Here is a 20,787-nt window from a genome sequence, read left to right as displayed (position 1 = left end):
GGGTATTGTATGTATATATATAATATATACATTGTGTATGTATATATAATAATATATATATATATTTCTGAGAGAGAGAGAGAGAAACAGGGTGAATAGGGGAGGGTCAGAGAGAGACACACACACAGAATCTGAAANCTTTTTTTTTTTTTTTTCAAACTGCTTTATTTCTGTAGGATAGTGATAGTGTTTAAAATGAAATACCTTTTTTATTATCTTTAGCTTGATACTCTTTATTCTGTTATAAGGAAGTATCCCTCAGCATCTAGTTTATTTACAATTTCTTCAGAAGCAAATGTACATTTTATTAAATGTCTTTTTTGGCATCTGTTGAGATGATCCAGGGCATTTTATATGTATGTGTATATANTCAGAGAGAGACACACACACAGAATCTGAAACAGGCTCCAGACTCTGAGCTAGCCGTCAGCACAGAGCCTGACGTGGGGCTTGAACCCACAAATCATGAGATCATAGCCTGAGCCTAAGTTGGACGCTTAACTGACTGAGCCACCCAGGCGCCCCTCAGTTTCCCATTTTAAATGTTAAGCTCATCCAAAAACATTCTTACAGAAATACCTGGAAAAGTGTTTGACTGAAAACCTGGGCATCCATGGCCAGTCAAGTTGACACATAAAATGAACCATGTTGAAGTCACAGATAATGCCGTAGTAAAACGGATCGGTCCACCATTCTCTGAACTCTTGATACTTGTTTCTGAACTTTCAATCTTGTTTTTCCCCAAACTTGGATCATTTTCCCCTTTTCATCTACCAGACACCGCGTATTCTCCAGACTTGCTTCAGTGTAGCCACTAATTGATGTCCTTTTTATGTCTTTTGTCTTTAATTATACATTTTGGGTATTTCATGGATGTGAGTTTTTGTTTCTTTAACTTAGTGGATTGTTTTCTAGGGATAGTAACTATATTTTTTCTTTTAGCTCTTTCTCCTTTAAGTGGCAAGTATTGAATATATAGATAGTAGCCCTTATTCAACAACAATATACATTTAATGTGAGACACAAAGTAGGCCCTGGCAATATAAACATGAGTAACACAGAACTAGTTTTCTGGTAGTAGGAAGTATATAAAAAGTGGTTATAATACAATGTAGTACTATAGTAAAGGGCTGGAAAAGTACTTTAGGAACCCAAATGAAATGATCATGATCATCATTATCTTTTTTTTTTGAGAGAGACAATGCATGAGTGGGGGAGATGGGCACAGAGAGAGAGAGAGAGAGAGAGAGAGAGAGAGAGAGAGAGAGAATCCTAAGCAGGCTCCATGTTCAGTGGGAAGCCTGATGTGGGCCTCAATCCCATGACCCTGGGATCATGACTTGAGAGGAAATCAAGAGTCAGATGCTCAACCAACTGAGTCACCCAGGCACCCTGATAATTATTATCTTTATCATGTAGACTCACAGAAGATTTTGTCAAAGGAGTCACATTTTCATCTAGTCGAAAATGAGTAACTAAGTACATTTACAGCTGCAGGTTGAGGGAAACATTTTAGGTAGAGTGAATGGAATACAGAAGTGCAGAATTAGGGACGAAAAGAATGTTTAAGAAATGTGAGGTCTCTGTAACTTAGTATAAGGCTTATGAGTGTTTGGGAAAGAAGGGGCACGCTAGAACTTAAAACGCTTTGTATTCCATTTATCCCCGCAGGCAATAGTAACCAGCAGAAGTCTTCAAGGGAAGGGGCGATGTATTATTTATTTTAATGTTGGTTTATTTTTGAGAGAAAGAGAGGGAGAAGAAGCAGGCTCTGCGCTGACAGCAGAGAGCTCCATGCGGATCTGAGACTCATGAACCATGAGATCATGACCTGAGCCGAAGTCAGATGCTTAACTGAATCACCCAGGTGCTCCCATATTTTTATTTTTTGAAGGTAATTCTGGGAATAGTATGGAAGGTGGCCTTAAGTAGGAAGAAAAAGTAGGAGATGGAATAATTAAGGTCATTTTAACAATTTAGTTGAGAGATATTGAGGGCTTCAATTAGGTAATGAGGAGAAAGAATGGAACCTGAATTTTTGAAGAGGTATTTTTAAGGTTGAATCAACAGAAATTGGTTATGCTTTTGGAAGAAGGAGAAATTGGAGCAGAGGAGGAGCTAAGGGAAAATGAATATGTAGAAGGTATGAGTGTTAGGGAAAAAGTCCTTGCAACTTTGAAGATTTCAGGCTAGAAGATAGAGTGAATGTTGGTGGACTGAAATCAGAATTTGGTCAGATCTGTAATGTCAAGAAAGGTATGGAGTTGAGTGTTTTGTGCTGCATTTGAGGTGTCTGAGGAGCCGCTAGGAATGCAGATCCAGAAAACGGAAATGAGCCCCAAGGTAAGGGAAGTCACATGGTCCTCAGTTGAGTGCCAACCATGAAGCCAGAGGAGAAGAGGTGATGATCTAGGGAGAGCATGTCAAGTTAAAAGGAGGCTCAAGAGCATTATGATACCTGGCCTTATAAATATTTGATTGACTGATTAATTGTATTACTAATGGGCCATGTTTGAAGCAAAAGAAAAGGGGACATTTCACTGAGAAATCTACAAGATTCTGTGCAAGTTCTCATAAGTAAACTGTCATGTTTCAAAACAGGTTATTTAAATGGAGCGTTCTGTGTAGAGCCGCATGACTGAGCCAGTGAGCTAACCTATGTTTGACCCTCAGTTCTCATCTGTAGACAACCCAACTCCATACAGCCTTGCTGTGTTCACTCTTGCGTCACTACAAGGAATGCTCTTTAATAGTAGCTACAGAGATTTTTTTTTTAGTTAAAAAAATTTTTGGTCAACTAAATGTGGTATTAATCTCTGTATAAGATCTCACCTCTTTCCTTGGCCCCTGCCCACCTCTCTTACCTCATCTTTTACATCTGCCCTCTTGACTCATTGGACCCTGGTGGAGGGCTCCTTCTTTTGGTTCTGGCCTTAGGTCCTGTGTACATGAGGGGTACTTAGTCAATATGAAATGAACGAATGACTCTGCCTTCTAGGTTTCTTGTGAGATGTAAGTGTGAAAATATGTGTGAAGAGCCTGTTAATATGGCTGGTGCATTAGAGGTGTGCAATAAATGCCACTTGTCATTGTTTTTGTTCTTTTGTTATCTACCTGTAGTTCTGATGTGTCTCTATATTTTTCTGTTCTGGCATACCTTTCCAACTCTTCCCTTCCAGCCAACTCACTGTCTTTGGTTTTTGCAGCCCCATAGTCTATAGTCCACGTGTATTGACATCTTTCTTCATTTGGCACTTGATATGATTTCATTCAGTTCCCAGGACTTTTTCATACATGTCCTCTCCTGGGCAACCCCATTTCTTACTGTGCTTAAATAGTTATATGTAGATTCCTGATCTGAAGGACACTGTCCTCTGGGGACTTGGTCCCAAGGTTACTGAGAGATTCTTAGAACTCGTAAAGTACTGTCTCGATCACCTCATTATTTTGTGAATTTGGAATCGACAGTTCATAAATGGTAGCCAATACTTATTGAACGCTAACTCTGGGCCAAAGTCCTATGTACTTTATATACATCACTTTGTGAATCTGATTTTATTAGTATTCCTATCTTATACGTACTAACTTGTCCAAGGTCATACAGTTAGTGACTTGAAAGTTAAGATTTAGGCCCAGGTGGTCTAATTTTGCATTCCTGCCCTCAACTATGCATTTGTAGTCTATAGTGCCCCAGTAGCAGTTTCAGGGTCATAGACTTAACTTTTGTTCTTGAGTGTTTGATTGTAAATTTAAAATAATATGCAGTTATAGTTTTTTTTTTAATTTGAATTCCAACATTTCTTCCCTACAATTCCACCCTACCATTTCAAGTCTCATTTCACTTATGGCAACTGCTGTTAACAACATTTTCAGGTGTTTTTTTTCCTGTATTGTAAGACCTTTTGTTTTTAACCTCTTAGTGTGATTCTCCTCTCATCTTTTGTCTTCTGAAAAGTCAGCTTTTCCTAGTTAGTTGGTGAAATTAACTGATGGTTGAAAGACTGGCTATCTATCTATCATCAGATGAGTTGACCCTTTAAGATAGATGTTCCACCTCTGTCCCAGGCAAGCTTCTAAAATTAATTAAATTCTTACTCGATTGGAACCCATTTATGTTTCTGAAGGAGACCTATTACAACTCCAGCCTGATGAATTCTTCTGGTTCCCAGGACTAAAGCTGTTATTTCACAATCCATGTATGACTGTATCACCTTGATGTTCAGGAAAAAAATGAACAACAGGCCATCTTGGCTAAGGAAATGGGGTTTGATGCTCTTTCCAGTGCTTGGCTTTATGGTCTCCAGAATCAAATGTTTTCTGAACAATGTGAAGAGAGATTTGTTTCTTGATCCTTATCTTTTCGCTACTTCTCTATTCATGAAGAACTGTAATTTTTAATCAGGAGCACAAAAATATTGCTGTGGAAATGGCCATGCTGTTTAGCACGCAGCAGAACATTTTCCTAAAAAGTGAGGTCACCAGAAGCATGGAGCAGAGAAATCCCAGATGGCACTAATATTTGATTTCATTTTTAGCACGCTCATATTCAGCAGATGGATTGGAAGGCTGACCTCTCTGACACTTCTGCATCACTGCTTGCTACTCCAATTGCCTTTGTGAATGTTTTTTCATAAGGCTTCTCTTGGTACCTCAGAGATTGATGCCTGCTCACCCGCCTGCGTTATGCTTCATTACACCAAGCCTCTGTGTGGTGGAGAGTTGCTGTATTCTATAAAAGGGGAAATCCCGGCTCATCAGTATCTCAGACTTTCCCTGCATTCTCTCAAATTGCTTGTAACATCTGAGAGAGCATTGTCTTAGCTTTCTGGGTATACCTCTGATTTGTATCTGCTGTTTAACTTATCCTTTTCTAATTTTCCTGTTTTCTTCTGAGATCTAAATTATGAATAATATTCAAAAAAACTCCTCTGGGAGTGACTAAGTTTGATTCTTTCCAACAGTCTAATTATATTCAGGTGAATATTGTTGAATTCTTCCTTGTACTCTTCTGGGGCAGGAAGAACAGACCTAGGCTGGAGTGTCTGACTCTGCCATTTCCTTTACTTTAGCGTTAGCCTCAGTTTCCTTGTTGGTAAATTAGTGATACTATTAGTGCTGAGTAGTTAGGGTTGGTGTCAAAGTTAAACACGGGAATGAACATCATGTGGTTGTCACAGTATTGGCACAGAGTCACTTTTGTTATGCTATTTTTTATGTTACATCAGTTATGGTAGTTTGTGGTATGCTTAATGTATTTTTTTGCATATGCACATAATAGAATATTTTTTGCATATTTTTGCATATTTTGCATATGCACATAAACATAAAACATAACAATTTTGTTTATTTTTTTATTTAGAGTGCATGGGAAGTGAATTGTTAAGGAGGAAGCTTTTAAACCTCAGACTGATGTTTTGTTTCAAGAAGTTTTATTAAATTATTCACTTTTATAGATCCTTACATCATCCACATACCTAGAGACGGCCTCCGTGGGAATGAAGCACTGTCTTCTCTTCCCTCCTGCCCTCTCCATCTAGTTTCTATTTCTGTGACATGGCTAGAGAATGTCATGCAATGTGAACACTCAGCACATTTTTTTTTGTGTTTTTCCTGGCAGGATGACCTGTATGGCCATTCTGTAAAGTTCTCTGGGAACCCTCAATTCTGAGGATTTGTTTGCCCAAATCCTTACGTGTTGCTCCTTCACACACAACCAGATTTTGGTTCCTGTTTTCATGCAAAGCCTCATTTTGGCTTAGAAAACATTGGATATTTACTAGCTTTTTTGCTTGAAGTAGATCTCCACGCACTCCACCATGCTGATGAATCTAGGTTTTAGATGACTGGACTGCTATTCTGTGGTGAAATTTTTTTGAGGAAGTTCCTTCTTTTCCCTTTTATAGATCAAACATAAGGCCAGACTACGCAGACTCCAATTTCCATGAGTTCAAGATGCACACCTTCAGTCGGGTTACGTCCTGCAAAGTCTGTCAGATGCTCCTGAGGTAGGCTTGCCCGGTCCTGTTTTTCGGTTTAAAGGAGCTGGGATAATTGCTCAGTGTCTCCAACTTTTCTAATATCCCAGCCAAAATGTTTTGAAGTGGGGAAATTGCCTCAACAGTTTCGAGTCAACAGATCTTTCCTCAGCGTTGTGCCTGGGTGCTCCCTTCTGAGCCCTGGGAGACCCTGGCCCTGAGCAGAGAAGACTTTGTAGGGACCGTGTTCCTTTGTTTTCTTTCTCGTGCTCATGCTTTCCTGTAGGCAGAACTTAGCACCTTTTAACATATCACTCTCTAATTTTACCTTTCAGAGGAACATTTTATCAAGGCTATTTATGTTTTAAGTGTGGCGCCAGAGCACACAAAGAATGTTTGGGAAGAGTAGACAATTGTGGCAGAGTTAATTCTGCTGGTAAGTCATGTTTATTGTTGTGATTCTTCTTTTAATCAGGACATAAAACTTGATAAACATAATTAAGGACCAATTTACTCTTAATTCATGTTTATTGTGACATAACCTGCTTTTGAAATGATCATTTATAAGGACAATTATAAAATTGCTTGAAATTCCTGTGACTTTTATACATATGTGGGGGGCAGAGGCCTCCAGGGGGGCCTTGGAAGGTTTTGTGTCACCCGTTTCGTTCAGCCCAACCCCAAAACTCACTAACGCTGCACAAATATAGCCAAAGCACACAAATGGAATAAAATATATTTTTCATTTCTATCTTTAGTCCTTAAATTTCTCCCTTGTTTCTTAAATATTCAGCTCAGAAATGCTAATGATGCCAGAAGTAAACATCACACATACTAATTCATGATTTAATGAATTGAATACATTGTCATTTTGCAGCATTCAACAAAGAGCATATATCCTTTGGATTTCATGTAAATATTTTCCCCTTGGTTTTTAAAAATAATGCCCCATGATTGTTACATGAGCCAGTTGCTGAGGCTGTTGGCAATTATGCATTCAATAGCCTTTCGCCTCTCTGTGCTTCTCTTGGGCTCTCTTCCTCCTCTTTCTTTTCTGGCCTCTTTATTCTTTCTCTTTCTTCTTCTTTCTCTTTGTCCTTTTCCCCTGAGTTTCAATTGTGTTTTATCAATAAGACCTTTCAAAATCAGTAAAACTTTTTGAACAGAAGAAAGGGATCTTTAACAGCTTGAGTTCAAAAGGTAGCCATGTCAACCTTTGATTTTCCCAAAGGAAAAGGTGGACATTGAATTATTTTGGATAATATGAAGAAGAGTGAAACAGAGAATAATAGCTTATTTCAGAGCTGAGTTCAGAAAATGGGCAGTTGGAGGAAAGGTGTGAATTCCATTAGGGACTAAGATCACAGCACATTCTTCTCACTTTGCTTCACTGGATGGTTTTAAGGTTCCCATAAACCATGAGCTTTCTGTGCTAGGTGTGGGTAGCTGCAAGAAGGATCCCGACGTTAGTTGAGCACCTGCACTGTGCTTGTCCAGTCTGGGCCCTCTGCTGGGCCCTTCCTGCATGTACCTGTTCAGTCCTCAGAACAGCTCCTCCCATTTTCTGATGGGGACCAAAGTGTTCATGCAGTTTGCTCAAAGTCTGCTAAGACAAAGAGACAAGATGAGTACCCACTAATTTTTCTGAAGGTCGGAAACAGTTGACAGAGTTGTCAAATGTAACAGAAGTATTATATATTGTTAGTCTTTAATTGTCCACCTGATACAATTTATCACTTACATTTTTGTTCTGTATTTGTCCCTTCCTTTAATCTCTTTAGGACAGTTCATATATTATGTGCTCATGGTAGGTGAATGTATTTTTATAACCCCCCAGCCCTGTCTTATGTCTTAGGAGTTTCAGTCTGTGAGGAATATAAAATGATCTCATAGTTGGCATGGTTCTTGCATTCTACTGGAAGAGTGCAAGACAGTAGTTGAGAGGCACGCAGACATGGTTGAAAATCTCGTTCTACCTTTTGTTACCTACATGAGCTTGAGAAGGTTACCTAAGCATTCTGAGATTTTGTTTATTCTTCTGTAAAATGGAAATTGGAGGATTATCGTGAAGATCAAATGAAATAATGTTGATGCTTATTAACACAGTGCCAGGCACAATAAAAACTCAGTGTTTTAATCCAAAGTACTTTGAGGAGAAGTCTGTTTGTTTTTTGTATTTTGTTTTTTTTTAAAGGGATGGCCTTAATCTACATTTTTGCTGCTGTTTTTATGATCTGGAGCAATGCAGATAGAAGAAATAGCAAGCACCAAACTTTGAAGTGATATAAATGAGTGATGCTAAAGGACTTTATATTTTCAACTTTTACTTAAAAAAAAAAAAAGTAGGAAACAGTTGGGAATTCCTGGTCAGGCAGATACTAGAGTGGTGTGTTCCCTGTCTGTCCTCTGCCACCATTCCAGTGTCCTCTGCAACTTCACTGATTAGCTTTGGACTGGGAGACTGTGTGTGATGGCAGTAAGCCCATGAGCTGTGGAGTCTTGGTCTGGTTTGACTCCCACTCCAGAGCTTACTCGCTGGGCGACTTACTAAACCTTTGTAAGTCTTCTTTTCTTCCCTTCTAAAATAGGGATAATAACACCTAGCCTTTAAAAGTCTTTTTTAAAACAAATACAGAGTGCCAGTACTGTTTTAAGTTATTACTGCTGTCAACTCATTTAGACCTATACAAATCTTTTAAAGTTGGCATTGCTGCTGTTCTTACATGGGGGAAAGCTGAGGCACAGAGAAATAAGTATCTTGCCTTAGTTGCTTAACCAATAGAATGAAGATGCAAATCCAGGCAGACCAGCTCCCGAGTTTGTTCTTAACCCCTGAGTTACACTCCCAGTCCTGTGAATTAGTGGTAAGGATATATGCCAAATGTGTGAAATGCACAGTGCCTAAGCCTTGTAAACAACCATAGTAAAAACATGTGCTCAGTTTTTGTCTGAGAAAGGGAAAGGTTTTCTAATTTTTTTTTTTTTTTTTGCAAAAACACTTCTGAATTCAGTTAACTTAGTAACTATGAAATATGTTTAGGTTTCAGTGCTTTGAGGTGCTGTGAGAAATTCAGGCATCCCCGGGACCATGCCTGCCCTTTCGCCATGGGTTGTCTCAGAGCTGGGAGATTGAGACACCTTCAGTTCTAGGATCTCTTATTTTAAGATGAGGGAATGGAGTCATAAAAGTATGATAATAAGGCAACTAAGAATAAGGCTGTTCGTACCCTGCAGATTGTAGATAATAGTTACTTACTCCCATATCACTTATTAAAGATAGCATCATTCTCTAAGCTCTTTTATAGAATTCACCATACTAAAAAAGCAGGAAAAAAATTTTAAGCCTCTGGCTGAATTTACTTCTTGGAGTTTTAAACATTATACTCTTGCTCTCTTGGGTTTTCTGCCTTGCGTCCAAAGTTGTCCTGTGTCCTCCTATTTTATGCAGCTGTGTCTTATTCTCTCTTTCCGTCCTTTCCTGCTCAAGATTTTTAAGAGACCGATGGTATTGAATGCTCATAGTCTGTTAATTAGTAGAGTGAGTTAGTAAGAACCTGCCCAGGAGGCTTCCCTGTTTTGCCTCCAGATTAGGGTTCTCTGGGTAGCCCCGATGAACAAAGGGCCACGTTATCCTGAGTGAGGAGGAATCTGATAGAGCTGTCAGCAGCCCTCTCCCTCACTCCCAAACAGATGCCCTCTAAAAGTTTGAAATTAAGACATCCTGTCCTTGAACCCACCCCTTCTGGAGGTAGTAACTGTGGGTAGAGTGTGAGTTTGAGCTTGGTGAGTGTGGGAAAATAGGTAGATTTTTGAGGATATGGGCAAGCTAGAATGGATGGGTGTTTCCCAGCCAGCAGAGAACCAACATTGGCTTAAGTTTTGCACAGAGTACACTAACTCAAAAGTGTAGTTTTTGATGATGGGTATGACATTTGGGGGAAATGTGGATGTAGAAGAGGAGGACAGAAAAAAGAACAAGATGTATCAAGGGCTGGAGACCTACTTTACTTGGATGGGGCTTTTTCTGGAGAAGAGTGTGACATAATTTCAGGAGAACTTGACTTCGGGGGGTGGGATCAGCTAAATTTAAAGCAAGTCAGTGGTATTGATTTAAGGCAAACTCAAATAATAGATAATCCAGGTTCCCACATAAAATTTTATCATAGGTAATTTGAGATTGACCTCAACTTGACAGAGCTTTATAACTGTATTGCTTAACATAGTCTTAATTATATTCCCAGGAGACAGAGTGTCTGATAGGCTCAGTATGAGACAGGAGGCTACTTGTGGCCCAGAAATCTGTGCCCAGTAGGAATAGTTACGTTATAAACCCTGGGTATTTGAGGTAGAAGGCAGTTCCAGAAAGCCGAGCATGCCATTTTCTCTCAATGTTGGTCCAGGCAGAGAAGAGCAACTAGTTGTACAAAATGACACAATAGCCCAGGAGTTAGATGAAGGTTAGAGAATCTTCCATTCTCTAACTTCTACTTCTCTAATTCTCTAATCTTCTACTTCCATCTTCTTCTTCCATTCTCTAATCTTCTACTTCTAATTGCCAGTTCACTGGTCATCACATTCCAGGCCTTACCTAACTTGAGCTTTCCCTCTTATTTGGCACTATTAACCATTTCCCTTGACACTCTCCTTCATATCTTACCACATCCCTCATGCTGTCCTTTAGATACCTGATTAATTTCCCTGGAATTAGCTATAATGTACACCCAGGTAGATAAGTCACTAGTTCCACGTAAGGGTTTTCTCCTGAACTTTGGATTCAAAAATTCCATCTTCTTCTCACATATCCCTTCCCAGGTGTCCTGCAGTGACCTCAAATTTCACATGTCTAAAACCAACCTCATTAGTCATTAACAGAAGCTTCCTCTACCTACTCCTTGTTTTAGTTAAAAGCCCAACATCCATTCACTCACCTGAACCTGGATGTGAGCCTTGATTCCCACCTCTCTCATCTTCATTTACTCACCCGTCCTTCTTAGCTCTCCTAAGGCTCTCTCGAATCCACTGAGACAGTATTGCTATAGTTAAAAAAAAAAAAAAAAACTCAGTCATTTGTTTGGACAGTTGCAAAAGTCTCCTAACTCCCTGCTGTTAATCATACTCTTTCTGTATGATTTCCAAATGATCTTTATTAAAATCAATTCTGATTGTGAGATTCTACTGCTCCCTATACCTTCCATTCCTTACAGAGTAGTGTCCCAACTTCAGTTAGACGGGAGTCTCTCGCTGATGAGAACCATACTTAACTGATGCCCTTACCTCTGAGAAGCCATGGTAGATGGATGAGTGAGGGGACAGACAGCGACAAGTCTGAGGGAGTGACAGGTGATGAGTGACAGACAAACAGATGGACAGTGTAATGAGGAAAAGTGTGGCAGTAGGCTTTCTGGGCTCTGAGGATCACTGTAGTGTTAGAACTGGAAGCAGGAGGCTGTGGGAGATTGAACAGGTTTTGATTCTGCACTTGTGAAGACTAGAGCCCAACTTGATGAAGGATAAGTGTAATGAAAACCTTATCTGAATCCCTGGATGGTATGTTAAGAATTGAAGATAGAAAATTTGGTAGAACCTTTGCATTCCTTTCTAGTATTTATGCAAGGAAAGGCTCATGCTCTGAGCATCAATCATCAGACCTTTGATAGGGGAGCCCAGGTTAGGTTAATAAGTAGTAAGAAACAGAACCAGATCACAGAACACCTGATGAGAAAAATACCTCAATTTCTGGGGAAGTATACTCCCTGATCCAGTCAATCCCATTTTTAGAATTCTTGCTGGGGTTTTACTGGTTCCTCTCCTTGAAATACATTCCCTTTTCTCCCGACAGTTTTAAGATCTACTCTTCCTTTATTTCCTCTCCAAGCCCTTTGTTGATCATTGAACCTCACCTTAGCCACCCAACAGTAGTGTGAATTAAATTGTTCTCTAATTAGTTGGTATGTAGGTTTTATTTATTTGCTGTTAGGCAACTGAAACCCTCCTAAAATACTCTTTGGCTTTACATAAACACTTATTTTTCATACATGCAATCTTGGCTGTCGGTTCCAAAGCCATCCAAGGTAGCTCCCTTCTAAGAAATGGCTTCAGGATCCAAGCTGGTTCCATCATGTGACTCTGCAAATTCAACACATGGCTTCCTAGTATCTGCTCTTAAAACTTCATAAGCTGAAATGAATACCACTTTCTTCCCCTTTTAATCACAGTGTATTGGTTAAACACAGTTACACGGCCTCAACTTAATGACATGGGGAGGCGGACAGTGTAGTGGAATACACAGACTGTTTGGTGGGCACTTTTCATTTCCTCTAGTAGATTATGTGTTCCTTCCTGTGGGGAACTTATTTCTCATTTTTGTATTCATCCCTTAGTACCAAGTCCAGAGTCAGGGTGCTTAACTTCAAGTTGTTACTCCTTTTTCCCTAGTAGGGATATCTCTGCTCAAGTAGTCTTTAATAGTGTTGGATGTGGCTAGATACTAACCAGTCAGCATGTGAAATAGCTCTTAGGCATTTCTTTTTGTGGAACTTAAGCCTTATTTGGATGTTGTCTTCCCTGAGTTCAGAAACCTTTTATATTTCATGCTCTATCTCCCTTAAATTTACTCTAGTTTTCATTCATCTTCGAAATAATTACTTGGCAAAAATGCAGTGCATTTCTGAGTGAAGTAATTCATTCATATTAATATTTAACTATGACAGATTATTAACTCAAGTGCATTTGAAATATTTAAAAAAAGGTGTTTTACGTTTTCTTTTTTGTATTTATAAGACAAACTGTGTAACTTGGAAACAAATGTGAAGGTTGGGTGATTAGTTTCTGGCTTAACATTTGAGAATTTGCATGGATAAGAAGAGCAGGCAATTTCCCTCTCTCTTTTTCACCGAACTTGAGTTGACTCCTTCTCATTCACCATGACAGCCTCAATGATGAACATGTACGTGGACTCTGAAGTGTGCTGCCAAAACTTTCCAACCTTAATAATGAATAGGTTGAACTTCATTATATGAGACTCTCTCAACAAGTCTCTGCAAAGCCGATGTAATTCTAGAGTGGCATTTCTTTCTCCCAGCACCCCACCATGAGGGTCTAATCTGAAACTGCGACCTTGTGGGGGCACTTGTGTTTTTCTTCCACTGAATTCTGTTGGTCCCCTTCTTACCCTGACTTTGATCAATATAGCTTGCTTTGCAGCCTCTCAGTTTGAACAAAGAAAGTCGCACTGGAAGGCAAATATTGTTGGAGCAGACAACTTCGGTTTAATGCATCTTTTCCTTTAGTGGGAATGCAAGCCTCAGCTGCTCTAATATTTAACCGAAGCAGGTCCCCATTTGCTTCTCTGTTTAATCGCTCTTTTATCTAGGCCAGCTGCTGCTCCTGCTGCAGCTATAGCCATTCCTAGTTGGAAGGAAGTTGCCTTGGTATCCTAATGGTTTAAACCTGCAGGATTTGCTACCTAGAACCTCCACCCCAAATGGCATCTGAACTAGCTTTTTTATTAATAGTATTGCGGTATTTTATCCTAAGAGGTAAGCTTTTAGAACATAGTTTTATTTCAGCCGTGTACCACTAGGCATTTTTATCAGATTACTTTTATATGAACTGAGGCTTGGTCATTGATTTCATAACCAAAAACTGACTTTGGGTCTACTTCATATCACTTAAAGCCTTTCCCATAAATTACCCCCCTTTTTTTTTTAATTTACAAGAAAATTTTATACTCAAGGTTAGTTATTCCTTCCACAGAACTGTTTGTGTCAGCTTAATGAAATACTAATGATTATTAAAGTGGACTGGAAAATATTATGTGGTCTGTTAGAGCTCTTAAAAAGACTTGAAATCAAACTCTCTCACCAAGCATTTAAAGTTTTTTTTTCTACACAGTATTATTTTAGATCTGAGTGGTGAACATAACATTTGTTTAACTTCAAAATTTGATCACTTCGACTGTCTTTTAATGTTTGACAAAAATAGCATGTTAGCCATGATGAAAACGCACCTTCAAAAGCTATACTGGTTATTACTTTCTGTGGCCCCTTTTGAGACAAACATTCTTACTGGACATTGATTTGTTTAGTCTTAAATAGAACTTCAGATAAGAGAATGAGCAAATTGTGCAATATTGTATGTTTTGAGAGCCACTTGTGTTGGAAAAACAAATCTAATAGGACTTAAGTTTTTGTTTAAACAAATGAATTGTATTAAGTGAATCTAAAGCCTCAGTAGAAAACATTTCTTTTACACAAATCTGCACATTGAAGCCTATGCTGGTTTTGAAGATGGCGTTCTGCAAAGCCTCCAAGCACCTCAGTAACTCCCCTTCTCTGAATTACATCAAACCAGTTGGGACTTGATGAAGGAATGTGAGGTATAAACCCCTTGAGGGCCTGTGAGTCACCATCTAGAAAAGCTCTTGAAAGGGTAAGAACATTTTGTGGTTTGATCAATAGGAGTCTGAGAATAGGCTGCGGGGTAAAGACAAGTTGAGGATTAAAAACTTTTGGAAACTTGAAGAATTGAATTACTCTCCTAAGGAAGTTCCCAGGAGAAAAAGAGACAGAAAGACTTTTTCATCAGATCTCAAGCAGCAGCCTTTCAGAATTGGTCAGAATTCAGCTAAAATAGATTTGATGGTCATCAGCCCTTATTATCTTAATCTTGATGCAGACACACAGAGGATTTTTTAAGGACCCAAATAACTGCTGTAGTAGTTTTGGGTACCTATTTAGAGGAGGTTGAACATGGTTTTGGAAACTTTGAAATTAGAGCAACTTTTCCATAGAGTATTTCATTGAAAGAGGTTCTTAACTCTATTTCTCTAGCCAGATTGAGCTTTTACTTTGATAATGTACGAAGCAATGCTGGCAGTTGGGTCTCCCTCTCTCATCACTGTTTTTGTAGTATAAGTTAACAAGCTGTTGTGTTAGTATGGTTGTGAGAATTTAGATTTTGTTTATAAAGGAGGCAATCAGTTCAATGCTGTGTCCTCTAGGGCAAGTACAAAAGTAGTAAGAATTGCTGAACTCAAAACAGGTTCTAAGAGTTATTTCAAGTCCTTTGGGTTTTACCCTATTCTTAGAAAATTTACAGAGCCCTACCATGAGATATAGGTAAATAAAAGCTGAGACTTTCAAGAGCCACTGTGCTAGACTCAGCATGAGCAGATCAGAGTGTGGATTTGTCCATACCAAGTCTGTGGAGGAAGTGGGCCTCTTTCCTGGGTGACAGGCTGTAGAAGGTAGATAAAGTAGCTGTGAGGACAGGAAGAGGTGACAAGGAAAAGGTAAATCCTAAGTAAGAACTTAGGTCTTAGAGCTGGAATTGCATTCAGCCCAAAGCCTCTTTTCCATTTTTCCTACTTGGGTTACAATGAAGAGGCTTTGTGTAGAGCAGGTCTTAGTTCATTAAATTAGAATTATGAGGAAAGCTGATGAGACACCAAAGAGAGAAAGCAGGAGCCCAACAGGAAGTGGGTAAATAAATGAAAGGCAGAGATTGGGTAAGGTGGTCAGCCCAGTCTAGATTGCTTCTGGCTTTGTACCAGTCTCATGCGTGCCTCACTGGGACCTCTCACTCTCTTGAGCCTTGTAATAGGTGCTTCCTCATGCAGGGAACTGGCCACGTTGAACGTACACACTACACAACAAAATATGAAGAGCCTGTCCGTGAGAGTCTTAGATCTTCTGGGTAAAGAGGTGCAAGTGTCTGCATAGTTAGGTGACCACCTTTGATGTCATCTTTTCTCCTTCCTGAGGAACAGTTAGATGACCCTCATGGAACAGAGAGTGTCACTTACTGCCACATGGATGATCATAGGTTTTATACAAAAATATATTTAGAACATACTGTAAAAGACCTCACAAGGACATAAAAATACTTCTATGCAAAGAGTCAGAAAAAAATGGTAAGCTTGAATTGAAATTAAGTGGCATATTCATTTATGAACACTGAACCCAAAAAAATCTGAGGTTTTTCCATTTTGGAGGATCCATTTTGGAGGACATATGGAAATCTCCAGGCTTTTCTCAGTCTCCCTGTATGGGAAACTTAAACTCCTCTCCCATTTGGTGCTTCTTTCTGTTTATGATTCTCAGTTCAGACTGTTTCTCTAATGCAGCAGTAGGAGAAAAAAGGTAGTTTAGGGCTATTCTGGAATATAGGTCTTTCTGGTCGAACCAGCAAAACAGGTATCATACTTGCTCTGTTAGGGACCTAAGTTGACCTAATGGTACTTAGATAGACCCTCTCCACAAACTTCTTAGTCTTTCTTCTAAAACATTGCATATTTCCAAATGAGGAAAAAAAGCAAAATAGCTTTCTGTCCAGGAATACTCCTTTGTAAAGGCCAACTTCAGACCTGACAAAGATGCCTTCAAAGAAAGCAGTCATCTGTGAAAGCTAGGGGCGTGGGGCTTGACATTGACAGAGGAGTGCAGACTTAACTTTTCTATGGAAAGGTGACTTTGGTCATGAGTCTTCCATTGCATTAATCAGGAGTAGTTTTTATAAAACAAAACAAACAACCTTCTGCTCCATGCCCCAGGCAGCTTCCTGTGTAAAGCAATCTGTGGCAGCTAGTCAGGTGTTCAGGTTGGAATTTTCCCCTTGAACTCAGGTTGTGGGACTTCTTGGATCTTCTTACTGAAACAGTTTACAGCGCTCTCATTTAGGCCTGCTCTTTCTTTTCTGATGTTTCCCTCAGTTTCTTCTTTTCTCAGATCCCTCTTTAGAGGATCATTTTGGATGGGAAAAGTCAGGCATAGGCAGAAAACAATGTGGTGTTTTCCATCACAGCCTGGAAAAGCAATAACGGGTATAGGTGCTCCTGGGTATGGAGAAAGGAAGCATAAATATTCACCAGGTGTCTGCATGCAGTGTGTTGCCTTAACTTTCAGAGCAACCCTTTACCCTTCTACCACTGTACTCACCTGGTAGTCATTTTCAAGAACTAAAATGTAATGAGCAAATTGTTTCATTTACAGACAAGGAAACTTAAGGACGAAAGGAAAATTAGCAGTGGAGTCACATCCTGTCCACTTTTTATTTCCGTCTTTAAAGTAAACCTTATTTCCCCCCAAATTAAAAAAAATAAGAGTTATAGCCGCTTAATGAAAAAAATTCATATTCAGCTTTGTACAGTGTTAAATTCATAACTGTTATGCCCAATGAAATACCTTTGTAACAGTGCGTTCAGACTTAAAACTAGGCATGTTGAAAGAAAGGTTCCCACCTAGCTTTTTCTCATGCATGTAAATGTAGTGCAAGCCTCCTTTTCAAGTAGCTTTATGTGGTTGGGTTGGCATTGCTTAATCAACAATTGAAAAAGTTAAGCATAACCTAGAAGTCATTTAGAACTGTGAGTCACTTTCCTGACAAGCCAATAAGGCAAGAGAACCTGGGTTGCAAAACAATTACTAGCCCAGCCTGAGGGACCCTGGAAATATATTACAAGTATCAGTTAGGGAAACAAAGCAGCAGTGTTTTACGAAGCTGCAGAGAACGAGCTAAGGTTGCTAACCAAACAAAATAACTTTACACTGACAATGCCAATTTTTACATTTGTTTCAGAACAAGGGACGCTCAAACCACCAGAGGTAAGATTAACATTTAACATTTTTTATGTAACTTTTGCTTTTCAGGTTGTTTGCTAACCTAAGCAGGCTTGAGCTTTTTAAAATGCTAAATGTGGGGTCTTAAAGTGGATAGAAACAGAGCTGGAGCAACCAGGTGCTGATGAATGGAATGCATAGGTTAAATCAGAGGAATTCTCAGTCACCGTCTGAAGATCTTAGGTAGAGGGAAAATGTGAATGTTTAATCAAAGAATGTGTGTGATATGGAACATCACACTTACTCAGGTACTTATTCAGGTAAATTTCAAATATTGTAGCAATGTGTGGCCCTAATATCGGGATACTTTTCCCTAATTTCCCGCAGAATTCCACAAAACCCTGAGGTTTGTAGAACTTAATGCATCTACATTCATTTCTTTGGAATAAATATCTTTGATCCTACGGGTACAGAAGGAAGGTGGCCCTCACCCCAGGGAGCTGGTAGATGTGTCCCTGTCATGAAACATCACATTGCTGCCCAACGTTTGCTAGTCCTGAAAAGTTCTAACACTGTTCATCCCAGGGTATGGTTTCGTGTCTCTAGTAGTTGTCTATTTGAGCACAAACATGATTTGTATCATGTTTTACTGATCAAAGCAAGATCTGATAGCATTTCCTCTTAGCTTAACACAGTCTGAGGTCTAATGGCTTAGAGTTAGGTGATCCTTGTCACCTCTCGGAATAAAGCTATTTTTAAAAAAATATATGAAAGAATGGGAAAGATGACAGATTCCAGACAACCATTGCCTTGGCCTTTAACCAAAAGTAGCAGATTTCTCATTTGACCTCCCAAAAATATCACAGAGAAAATTTAACTATAAAATGTATGTGGTTGGTTATGTGAATCAAAAGTATAATAATTTGAGAATTTCAGAGTAAAAGAATGATGAAAATACGTTCTATACAAAATTATTTTAACATAATAATTATGTATCATTAAGAGTGGTATCATATTTTTTAATAGGCTGGCGTTCATATTGGTTAAAAATAATGAAAAGTACAGTAAGATCAAATAAGTAATTATTTCTGCTGCTCTTTTGCATAAGGGCATAACTTGCCCATACAGGGCATTAAGAGTGTGCTGTGGGGATGCTCTTAGGCACTTCTTCAGTGTTTCAGTTAAGAATTATAGAGTCTAGAATCTAGATCAAGGACTATCTTAAAAATAGTTCATGCAAGTTTTTCTAGGGCTAAAATTAATTAATGTGAAGTTTATTTCACTGTTGTCAGGTCAGATTTTGCATCAGAACTGTAAGGATGCTGCCAGTGAAAATCTTGGAAAGAAGCCTGCTTTCTGTTACTCTCACGCTTCTTCAGATTATTGAGACTGAACTCTGAACTTTAACAAAGTATTACTTTACATTTACCCTATTAGATACATGTATTATTTTTCTTTCAAAGAAGATGATTTCACTTAAGTAATGTGAAGTGGGTGTATTTACAGAAAGTGTGCCAATAAGAAGTGGTTAATAATTTTCACATGATACTAAATAATTCTCTCCAGGCATTTTATCCTTTTTAAAAAATTACATGGAGGCCTATTATGAAATAAATTAATTTTCATGTTGACCTTTAATGCAGCATCAGTGGTTTTGCCACTTGCTAAACTATTGACTACAAAAAGTAGAATTTTTATTTAATGTGTGATTCTGCTAATCTTTATTTTGGATGCATAATTATAGTAAGCTCTTATACTACCCAATCCGTTTGGAGACCTTAATTTGGTTTAAGGAGAAGGATAGCAAAAGAACGTTAAGAAGCATCTTTCACTTTATGCTTCCCCACGAAGACTGGAAGGTGGTTTAATTCTCTAATGCAGGTGCTTGGTATGATGTTCAGGAGTCTTCCCAGTAGTAAATAATAAAACCCTTTTGTAAGCTCTGTCATCTGTTCTTTTCCCCTCTCTTGAATATCTTTCTCTCCATATACAGGTTTGTAGTCCTATTCTGTTCCCCTTTCAGTAGCTATGATTGTGACCTTTTAAATTTTAATTTTACACTTTATTCTTAAGGTAGGTCAGTTTTCAATAGCCACGGGATCTATAGGCCTTCATGACCACACCTGGCATGATCATCCCGTGGTCTATTCTGGGGTGGACCTTCAGAAGCTGCCTCTAGCTGTGGGAAGTAAGATTATCATTACCTGTCTATTTAACACACTTGCACTTTAAATCCATTCCTTACCTTTTTTTTTTTTTTTTACCTTTAAGACAGAGGAACCAAAGTCACTTCCATAGCAAATGAAACTTTTGCTTATTTTGTTGATAAAATCAACAGAGAATTAAGCTTATCCCAAGGGGCAAGAAGAGATTCTTGGATGATAAAAATATTTCTTTTAGAGAAAGACAAGGTAATAGGTAATGAAGCAAGAAATAACTCAAGTGCTGCTAAAGTTAGGCTGGTGGGTTGTTCCCTCCCATGCCCCTTTCTAGTTTGATCAAAGAAGATTGAGAAAGTTCTAACACCATTTCTCCTGATCTCACGGGGCTGCACTTGACAGCTCCCAGGGATTGCTGCTGGGTGTGCACTCCTGTTTTCTCTCCTCTCCCTGCGGAGGACAAAAGCTCTGTCCCAGGCTTTTGAGAATATAGGTGGGGGAGGGGAGTATGGGGGATGGAATATCACAGAATGACCATTGAAATTAGCATTTTATTTTTATTANGATCATGACCTAAGCAAAAGTCGGACGCTTAACCAACTAAGCCACCCAGGCGCCCCTGAAATTAGCATTTTAAAATTGTTTAAATAGGGTCTGCTAAATATTTACAAAATTTTTTACAATGTAAAATACTTTTCAGGTGCTTTAAAAATTTTTTTAATCTTTATTTTTGAGAGAGACACAGAGAGAGACAGAGAGTGTGAACTAGCAAGGGGCAGAGAGAGAGGAGGACACAGAATCCGAAGCAGGCTCCGGGCTCTGACCTAGCAGCACAGAGCCCAACGTGGGGCTTGAACCCATGAACCGCGAGATCATGACCTGAGCTGAAGTCAGATGCTTAACTGACTGAGCCATACAGGCACCCCTAGGTCCTTTTAAAGTAAAATAAATCTCCAAAGGCATTTGGTCTAACTAGCTGAAATACTGTTTTTTTTAATACAGCAAATCGTAATTCCACTCATGCTTCCTATAGAAAAATTTGTTTTCAGGGCCACTGATTTTCAGGAGGAAAAACCTAAAACATAAGCAGCAGGG

The 20,787-nt window shown here is 38.9% G+C and overlaps 1 protein-coding gene across 1 annotated transcript in view; it reads left to right on the top strand.

Annotated features, from left to right (window-relative positions):
- VAV3 (vav guanine nucleotide exchange factor 3) overlaps window positions 1-20,787 on the top strand; it is a 349,649-nt gene that overhangs the window by 218,374 nt on the left and 110,488 nt on the right. Inside the window, exons 16-18 of the mRNA XM_077765552.1 lie at window positions 5,904-6,005; window positions 6,311-6,411; window positions 17,553-17,578. Of these exons, the coding sequence (XP_077621678.1) occupies window positions 5,904-6,005; window positions 6,311-6,411; window positions 17,553-17,578 (229 nt within the window). The remainder of the gene's footprint in view (window positions 1-5,903; window positions 6,006-6,310; window positions 6,412-17,552; window positions 17,579-20,787) is intronic.

The sequence above is a fragment of the Crocuta crocuta genome, unplaced genomic scaffold (assembly GCF_008692635.1).
Source record: "Crocuta crocuta isolate KB4526 unplaced genomic scaffold, BGI_CrCroc_1.0 scaffold274, whole genome shotgun sequence".
In the NCBI taxonomy this organism is placed as follows: domain Eukaryota; kingdom Metazoa; phylum Chordata; class Mammalia; order Carnivora; family Hyaenidae; genus Crocuta; species Crocuta crocuta.
This window is presented reverse-complemented; position numbering and strand designations above follow the sequence as displayed.